Source organism: Salvelinus alpinus, chromosome 12 (assembly GCF_045679555.1).
Source record: "Salvelinus alpinus chromosome 12, SLU_Salpinus.1, whole genome shotgun sequence".
NCBI lineage: Eukaryota > Metazoa > Chordata > Actinopteri > Salmoniformes > Salmonidae > Salvelinus > Salvelinus alpinus.
The window spans coordinates 1,494,960-1,505,112 of record NC_092097.1 but is presented as its reverse complement, the minus strand read 5'-3'; the positions used below and the strand labels follow the sequence as shown (position 1 = coordinate 1,505,112).

At 43.4% G+C, this 10,153-nt stretch overlaps 1 protein-coding gene across 1 annotated transcript; it reads right to left on the bottom strand.

Moving 5' to 3' along the window:
- Positions 1–1,957: 1,957 nt before the first annotated feature.
- Positions 1,958–3,551, bottom strand: LOC139536494 (pyruvate dehydrogenase [acetyl-transferring]-phosphatase 1, mitochondrial). Its single transcript, XM_071337047.1, has one exon. It carries the CDS (start codon positions 3,518–3,520, stop codon positions 1,958–1,960), a length of 1,563 nt encoding a protein of 520 aa, XP_071193148.1. The 5' UTR covers positions 3,521–3,551.
- Between the last annotated feature and the right edge of the window lie 6,602 nt (positions 3,552–10,153).

The window sequence follows — 10,153 nt, the reverse complement described above, 5'->3', positions numbered from 1 at the left end:
TTCACAACACATTAAGTGTTTGCCCTCAGGCCAATACTCTACTGTCACATATCTGCAACACAAAATGTCTACATGTGTGTGTAGTGCGCATGTTGTCATATGCGTGTGTCTGTGACTGTGTGTGTCTCTTCATATTCCCTGTTGTTCCATATCAGTTTTTAATCAGATTTTACTGCTTGCATGAGTTACTTGTGGAATAGAGGAATAGTGATGTGGAATAGATGTGATATGAGTAGAGTTACATATACTGTGCACCTCCCATAGTCTGTTCTGGACTTGGGGACTGTGAAAAGACCTCTGATGGTATTATGTTCTGTTTTGGTGAATAAACCAATGTACTCATTATATTTCACAGTAAACATATGTTTTGGATCAATAGTCATGTGGTGAAAGATGTCTACAAAGAAATTGAATGCACAATGAAAGGTTTTGAATGTAAGAGCGGCTGCGTTACAAGTGTTACCCGTTTGAAGTTTTGTACAAAGAGTTCACCACATACTTGTGAAAATAATACCAAAGCGATTAAAAAAAACTGTAATACTGATTTGCGGTTGTCTCAAGTTGTGTATGCAATTGACGGTTTGCGTTATCAACTCCAATTTGTATTGAGGGCATGGAATATTCACATATTAGTGGATTGATGCCTTTATTAAATAGCATACAGTAACGAATAATAGCAACAGTAGAATTGCATCCAGTTTTGCTAAATATGTTTGGTGTTTGCAGTCCACACTGTTAAAGATGGCTTCATGATGTACTGTTGGTATTTTACGCATTACATTCACACATCTCCAAAAGTAAAAATATTAGGCTTCTATAAATGGTATTGTATATGTGAGGTACATTCTCAATAGGCAAGATATCTTTTATTGATATGGTATTATAGGACTGAACAATGTAAATAAGTTGGATGCGCCCCAGCTAGCAATGAGGAATCGGCCCAGAAGCCTCTTCCGGGGGGCTGGAACTGATTGAATCGGCCCTAATCGGGTGTCGGACTCGGCCAGGAATCAAGATAAATGACTGCTCAGAATCGGCTAAGTACATCGGGCCGTTTCAGTCTATCGGAATTCAGCCCACTTTGTCCGCAACTTATCAGAATCCCATAGCAGCAGCCCGATGCAAATTATCCGATTTAGTCATTAAAAAAATTACTATTAAACCTTTTATACATAGAAATTATACCCATCCACAAAACATTTTGTTGGAGGAAACACCGTACACCTGGTGACCGTGTCAGCGTGCAGGCACCTGGCCCGCCACAGGAGTCACTACAGTTCGATGGAACAAGGACATCCCGGCCGGCCAAACCCTCCCCTAACTCGGACGACGCTGGGCCAATTGTGCGTCACCTCATGGGTCTCCTGGTCGCGGCCGGCACGGGTCTCGCCAGATAACTCACACCGGAATCGGCCCGAGCTCAATCCCCACATCCTAGCCATAAGTAATACTGCCGAAGGCGGCCCAGACTCGGGCCACATGACGTCAGCCGAGTCTGACTCTCAGCCGAGTGCCCCGACTCTCAGCCGGAATCGGCCCAGATCCACTGTGCTAGCTGGGGGGCATATATGAAAATGGGGATAGATGCAGAAACACGCGAAATGAAGAAGGCTATGCAGGTGTGAAAATTGTCTAAACCTCCAAAACGGCACTCACGAGTAGACAATAAAAAAATAAAACATCTTGATAGGCTGCTTGGCATATGCATAGCCAGGATAAAAAAGACGCAATGACGCATTGCTATTGAACGCAGCTTCGTTATAGTTGGTAAGCTTACAGAGGACTTTTTAATCAAATAGAACAGAAAACAACTGAAATATTTAAAAATATGAGGGTCACCGGCATCATCACATCTCTCTTGGAAAATGTCAGAGCCCCAGTTTGACAAGAGCGCCATTCTTAGCGCCAGCCGGAAATAGAGCCCCTTATCCCCCTTTATGTCTGATCTTTGATTGGCTTACATGTTGGCACTATTTAAATGGATTACAACAATTGTTATGTCATCCCTGTACATCCTTGCCAGGTCCTGAGGCAAGCTGAGCATTTTCGACAAGCGCCTTGGGTCCACAGTACCAAAGCCATCACTCCCAAAAGCATGTCGGATCAGATGTGTTGCAGAGTTCTCATCCTCTAAAGCCAAAATGGCTCTGCTTTTCCTCTCCTGGAGCAACCTGTGCATCTGTCCCAGTGTGAAAGACAGCCCAGATACAGGTTTCTGCCAGTGTAGACCAGTCAGATGTTCTCCTATGACCTGCACCACAGTTTGCCTGTGCATCAGCTCCCATAGTCCATCAGTTGCCATGATCAGAAACTTGTCCTTTGGCCTCAGTGTGTGGATTGTCACCTCTGGCTTAGCAATGAGATATGGCGGCGTGTGGTAGTTAGGTGGGAGCATCTTAACAAACTCATTGGCCGACAAGATGTCTGGTCTTGTTTCATACACCCGGTTCAACATTTCACCGCTCCATTTAAACTTCATGTCTCCGAACCCTCTGAAGGGCATGAGGAGGCCCAGTAGCCTGTCGTGTTTGACTACCGTCTTGCGTTCGAGCGCAGGGTGCTCAGATAGAACCCTCTGCAACTCAACTGCGTTTTGGGCATTGTGGTCATTACTGATGGTGTGTGCTGACCAGGTCCCGTTCTCCTCTTGGACTCCCAGCACGGCCCTGCTATCCCCCAGGTTGGCCACATGCAGGTCATCTCCATCCACATGGACGACACATGCTGTGCACCCTGACAGAGCCACTCGAAGAGGGGTGAAGTGGGAAAAGGGGTCCCCAAAGTCCACCTGGGCCTCAAGTGAAATGTCATTGTCCAACCTCTTGAATGCATTCATCAAAGCCGTTTGGACGTCCCTGTCCTCGTCCTCCTCTAGATCGATCCTCTCTTGCCAGTACGTCCTAAGGCTGTTGAAGTAAAGCTTCCCAGAGTCTCTGCTGGTATGGTCATTTGGGTGCTTGTGCCACTGTAGCATGGGTAACACCGGCCTTTCATTCTCAACTGCATCCTCAATGTCCATTAAGGTCTTCACTGGGAGTAGAGCCACAGCAATGTAGTAGAAGAGCCTTTCACTGACTGCCTGGGCGCACGCATAACCTGCATGTCCATCGAAAACCCCAAAAAGCATTCCCCTACTCTGGAGACAAGTCGCTGCACTCCTGCGGTCCTCATTCAGAGCATTTGATGCCAAGATGTTACTATCAAACCCTAAAATTGAGTGAACAGAGTTTCGTCCATCATATCCATTTACTTTATAACTGTACTCATTAGCTTTTAAGATGTGGTTTATTTTAGAAAGAGGCATCTGACTGGTCTGATGGTCGTCTCTGTATTTTCTCCCATTGATTGTTTCTGCTGGGTAGTTGATACCGATCAAATCTACTGGAGGTCTGGAAGAATGACACAGTCTGGTATCAAAGCCAAGTAATTTAATTTGGGTCAAGCAGCTTTTCCTCTTCAGTCTTAACCTGTACATGGCCCAGTATTGTTTGAGGTGTTGAAAGCAAAGCGGAGGTACCATCTTCAGAACAATGGAGTTTGCAATCGTCACCTGTCAATAAAGCAAGCATGTCAATAGAATTTAATTGAATGTGCTCCTGTGATTTACAGTACTCTGAGGGTTCACCTCAATTGAAAAATGCCCCCCCCCCCAGGACTCTTCTTCCCGAGAGCTAAAGAACCATATCACGTTCTGCACATGTGTCGGTATCCTTTGTGGAATGTATTTTAAGACACGATTTGTGTACATTTTTGTTGATTTGATGGTTTCTTACTTCCCATCAGTTGATGTAACCTATGGACCTTGATATAATCGTCATATATATGCTGCCATATCCTACCCTGAAAAGATCATGTTGTTTGTGGTTACAACAGACATGAGACAATTATAAGCGTATGTGACAGCATGGGCAGTGCCATTGAGGCTACAACTCATAAGAATCCCGACCCAGTTGACGACTTTGACTACTTTTAAAATGCCTGAAGCATGGTGGACCCCCTCAATGACACTGCCCGTGCTAAAATGGCCACTCGAGGCCTCTATCATTCTCTGTGGTTAGGGTAGACAAAGAAGTTTGCACAACATGCCTTCCACCGTAAAGTAGCACATGTGCAGAAGGTACAGTTGTTCAGCTATTGGGAAGAGGCTTCGACAAAATCAGGTCACACAGCCACTGCATTTTTTTTGAAGTACATTCTTTCCAAAAGTTTTTTTCTATCTAAACTATTTGTTCTCGATCTTATTTAATTGAAAGCATGTGTAAATGATTGCCAATGACCCTTGAGACATGATTAGACTATTACATACTAGACTACATGTAGACTGTCGTAGTAAACCGGTGCAACAGACAACAATTGACGGTTCTGTGTACCGTTACAGCACTTTATTTTACTGTCTGAAGTTGAAGTTCTGTACCCATCCTCGCCACATAATTTTCCATTGACCACAGAGCTTGAACTTTTCAGACATTCAACTTTCATGTTTTAAATGTCCTTATACACAAGAACACCTTTAGACATTTGTCTCATACTTTGTCACCTTACCTGCTGTAGCCGATCAGTTACTCTGAGCAGTTCTTGAGAACAGAACAGTTAGGTTATATTTTAACTTGGGTAGACTACTTTGTTCCCATGCTTAATATAACAGATTAATCTGTTTTGTACGATTATAATGTGCTGTCAGAAGCTGATATTTCCTCCCCAAAATGTGACTATAGACAGGCTCTCAATTGTAAGAATTGGTTTGAGTATATACAACACCACATGTGCAATAAAGTGTGACCTTTGAAATGAGCATATTCATATCTGGTCTACAAATAGGTCATCTATAAACCAATGGAAGCTTGAAAGACATGCATTGTAAATATAGCAGAAAATCCATGGGACAATGGACGAATGGCATGTAAGGGCATATCATAATGAGTTTTAAAAGCCTCATATCATCCCAAAGTTCTCTGAATTCTTGACTTCTCTTTTATACATCTGTACACGTTTATTCCTTCACTCACACACAAAATAATCAATTTGGCCAATATTTAAGGACGACGAACCAAACAAAGGGGTTTGCAAACTCTGGACGAATCCATATGACCTCTTTTTCAATTGGTGGATATAATAAACTTCCGTTAAATGCCACGTCCGTAAACGCACAAACATTGAGAATGGACCAATTAAATGTCTACATATAAGCAGTCAGTACACCCATGTCTTGTCCTTTCCGTCTTGTGTTGGGAGAGGCGATTCACCTTATTTAAGGACCCGGAAACAAAACTGCTATGTTTGTTCTTTATATAATGACAAACCGGGGTGTAGGTTTAACTACTTTTAATGAACATATACTTCAGCTAGAAAACTCTATGTTTAGCCATGCAAGGCGTTCTTCAACCACCATAGCCTGCTGGGTAATGTAGTCTAAATGTTATTAACACATTACAACACATCTTCTATCCTTTAAAAGAAAACTACTTTTCTATGTAACTACACGTCACATCACATTTGTTTACTCAACCTGCATAACGTGCAAATTTCAATAACACACATTTCTTTCCCCCAATTTTTTATTTCTTCATTTTCTTATTTTATAGAATTTTTTCAACTAAATATAGTCTGTCCAACAATACTCTATTGTGGCTCTATTTCTTTTCACATAAACAAAACATTCAGTCCAGGTGCCCTTTTTTTGTCCTTTTTGGTCGTTCTGCTGAAGTACTTCCTGAAACAGTTGGACAGCGTTCATTGTCAGTGAGGGTGTTCTGACTGAATTGTCCATTTCTAAAGGCATTTGACGCTTCAGCAGTATCCTCCTGATGATCCTCAGTCCCTTGAGTGAATGGCTGAAGCCTTAGATCCACTCTGTTTCGTCTCAGTTGTGATCCATGCTCCGTTTGGATCTCATAGGATTGCGGTGCAACTTCTCTCTGCACACACCCTTGCTGCATCCAGGTTCCTGTAGTGATGTCTCGGAGTCGTACATGATCTCCAGGTTTCAGTTCAGGTAAGTGTCTTGCACTTTTGTTGTGTCGCTGTTTTTTGTTTGTCTTTCTGTTTTTCCTTCGAGTTTGACTTTGTGAGCACCTCTGGGTGTTAGCAAGTCCTCATGAATGGGTAGGTTGGTTCTGATGCGACGTCCCATCAACATTTGTGCAGGTGAAAGTCCGTTCCTCAGCGGTGCGCTGCGGTAGATCATCAGATTTTTTAGGAAAGCCTCCTTTCCATCGTGTGCCTTTTTCATCAGACCTTTGACAATTTTGACTGAACTCTCTGCTAAGCCGTTGAACCTTGGGTAGTTGGGGCTGGAGGTGTTGTGTCGGAATCCCCAGTCGGAATTCGGAACTTGAGAACTGCGGGCCATTGTCCGAGTACAGTTCAGACGCAACCCCATGTCTTGCAGAGACTGATTTCAGGTAGGTGATTACAGCTCGGCTGGAGGTAGCTGGCAGTGTTGGTACTTCAGGGTAGTTTGAGTAGTAGTCGGTAACAACAATGTGACTTTTGCCATTGCAGTCAAAAAGGTCAACTCCAACTTTGTAGTAGGGTCTGTTGGGTACTGGATGAGGCATTAGTGGCTCTGCTTGCTGCTTTGGCCTGTAGGTCAAACACAGTTCAAATGAAGCAGTGGTCTGGCTGATTTCCTGGTTCATTCTTGGCCAGTACATTACTTCTCGTGCTCGTCGTTTGCATTTTTCCTCACACAAGTGGCCCTCGTGTATTTTCTGTAGCATTTCTTTGCGTAGTGTCATGGGAATGACAATCTTGTTGCCTTTGAACACTGTGTCATCCACAAAGGTGAGCTCTGCTCTGCACATCCAGTAATCCTGTATTCTCCTTGGACAGTTGTTTTTCTGTGCGAACCATCCTATCAGTGTTGTTTCTTTCAACTCTGTCATTGTTTGGTTAGCTGCGGTCTCTCTTTTGATCTGCTCCATTCTCTCAGAAGACACAGGCAGTGATCATGTCGACGTAGGCCTGAATCTGTGTTTTTCTGTGTGTCGAAGCTCTCCTTCTTGTCGACTGCTCGAGAAAGAGTGTCGGCGGCGAACATGAACTTTCCCAGGGTATAGATCATCTTCACATCATACTTTTGCAGTCTGATCAACATTCTCTGGATTCTCATCGGACAATCATTCAGTGGCTTAGACATGATTGACACCAATGGTTTGTGGTCGGTTTCTACTTCGAAGTCTCGTCCGTAGACGTATTGGTGAAACCTTTCGCAAGCGTATGTGCTCGCCAGTAGTTCTTTCTCTATTTGTGCGTACCTTGTCTCTGCGCCTGTCATGGCTCTGGACGCATAAGCGACGGGTTGCCATGTGTCATCATGCTGTTGCAGAAGAACTGCTCCCAGGCCAAACTGTGATGCGTGTGCAGTAATCCTTGTGCTTTTCTCTGGATCATAGAACCTGAGCACTGGCTCTTCTGTGATTGTCTTCTTTCAGTTTTCCTGTTCATGGGACCATTCCCATTCGTTTTTCTGTTCCAGAAGACATCTGAGTGGAGCGGACTGTGCTGACAGTTGAGGTATGAACTTTGCAAGGTAGGTGATCATGCACGCGTCTCACATCGTCCTTGTTCTTCGGGCGCTCCATGTTGTTGATGGCTGATGTTTTCCTCGGGTCTGGTTTGACTCCGTCCTCTGAAAGTACGTCTCCCACAAAGGTAAGTGTTTTCACACTAAACTCGCAAAGTACTCAGTACTCCTCAAATTTAGCCATTAGCACAGTCAATGTCAAGTTTGCCTCGTCTTGCTGAAAGCTATTGTAAATGTCCAATGCATCCTCTCCAATAACATGCAGAAAAATGGAATCTTTCAATTTGTCATCTCCCCCTGCTCCACTGGCTGCTAGGTACATATTGAATCTCTGCTTGAAACGTTTCCAATTGTCAGCTAAATTGCCTGTTAACTGCATAGGAGTATGAGGACTAAGCCTATCCATGACGGAGAACAGGAACAGTGTCAATTTCTCTTACTTCAGTATGTTGCTCATCAACTTGCTCGTCAACAGATTCCAATGCAGCCTCGCTCTCTCTGCTGTCACTCTCGCTGCTGCGGCTCGTTGCCCTCGCTCTTGCAAGCTAGCATCTTCGACTACTCACGTCACTTGACTTGTGGTAGAATGTTCAATTTTTGTTGCGGAAATTTGCAGAGTTACTCCTTTCTTTTCTCTGTCTCGTCATAGCGACTACCAATCTGACACCATGTTATGTTTGTTCCTTATATAATGACAAACCGGGGCGTAGGTTTAACTACTTTTAATGAACATATACTTCAGCTAGAAAACTCCATGTTTAGCCATGCAAGGCATTCTTTAACCACCTGCCCCCCGCATAGCCTGCTGGTGTAACAGTATAACTTCCGTCCCTCTCCTCGCCCCTACCTGGGCTCGAACCAGGGACCCTCTGCACACATCGATAACAGCCACCCTCGAAGCATCGTTACCCATCGCGCCACAAAAGCCGCGGCCCTTGCTGAGCAAGGGGAACAACTACTTCAAGGTCTCAGAGCGAGTGACGTCACCGATTGAAGCGCTATTAGCGCGCACTCCGCTTACTAGCTAGCCATTTCACATCGGTTACACTGGGTAACGTAGTCTAAATGTTATTAACACATAACAACACAAAAACAATGTCCGAATGTTCTGTTTTGTTGAGGTCTTCCGTTGTGGCGTTCTTGGCGTTCTTGTCGTTTTGCGAATGTCAGCTAGCTAGCTGAAAACTTTGTGCGGGAGCATCTCTTCCCAAGGTTCCATGGGAACTCAGCAACCACATATGGCAAGGAGAACAAGCAGGTGGCCTGCACATGGATGGAGAGCTGTGAGTTTAGTCTGGAGAGTAGAGGCACAGTAGTGAGTGTCAAGGAGCCATTGCTTTCTGCAAGCCCCGATGGAGTGTTCAACTCTCAAGAACTTCTAGAAATCAAATGTCCTGTTCTGAGTAAGAAGTGTGAGTCTGACTGAACCGTGTGAGTCTGACTGAACTGATTATGTTATCCCTAAACTGAAGGCATTCTATTTCACAGATATGCTGCCAAGGATTGAATAGGAGTTCCAGTCAGGCAGACGAACTTTGTGCTCCAAACATGTTCATTTGTGGTATCTGTGCTTGGGTCATAATACTTTGTTTTTGAATAGTTCTTATTTTGTGCCTAGTAAAGCTCACTCTGTCAGCTCCACCTTATTATCTAAGCATAACTCTTGGTGTTTTTTTTGTCTTCTCATCTTGCTCTTAGCAAATAATGTTGTTAATAAAAACAATGAAATTCCACTTTGTTGACATTTTCTTTGATATTTAACATTTTGAAATGAAGGACGAGAAGACATGTCTAAGGGTTTCAAATGTGTTTTCAGTTTGATTCTGGATTTGGTTTTCAAAGGCACAAATGAACAAAACAGTGTGGCACTTGATAAACACTTGTCTTCCTTCTTGGTCTGTTAGACATGTTGGTGTTGAAGAAAATCTATTTTAAATAGATTTAAGAAGGCATGATAGTGGCACCTAGTGGATGCCTGTAATTATCAGGAACAGTTACAGTACATTTCAAATGTAGGACCATTAAAATGATTCAGATTTAACAGGAAATATATATATGTATATAGACACACACAGTATCTTATGTGGATGAAATTATAGTGTATAAAGTTACATTTCAGTTGTATGAACATTCTCACGGTTCAGTCGGCATCCTCATGGATGATCTCACCCTGCATGTTAACAAGTGCTGTACAGTACCTGTGTTTGTTAATGTCCTGATGATACGTCGCCTTCTGGTCTGTACTGGAGCATCATAGCCCAGCCACTTATCAGGGAAAGGATAGGCTGGACACATTACATTATTTAAGCTTTTTTTAAATAAAAACTAGTTCATTGCATCCGCCGTGAAGCCCAGTTCCATAATATGACCATATTTCCCAGATGCTTGCCATCTTTTTGAAGTAATCGCGAAAAAACAGGCCTTATTTCAGGACATTTTTCACCCTGCCAGCTCCTATTATTTATATTGAGCACCTTGACACCAACTCGCCTTTCGAACGCTCAATTCCCAGTTTATTGTTCTACGTCACAATGCCTGCTTCGCTATTGTTGGCAATGAGACTTGCTCACGTTGTTTATAGTTCAAATGTAAACAATAACAACAAAAAATACTCATGGAACTCTGAGG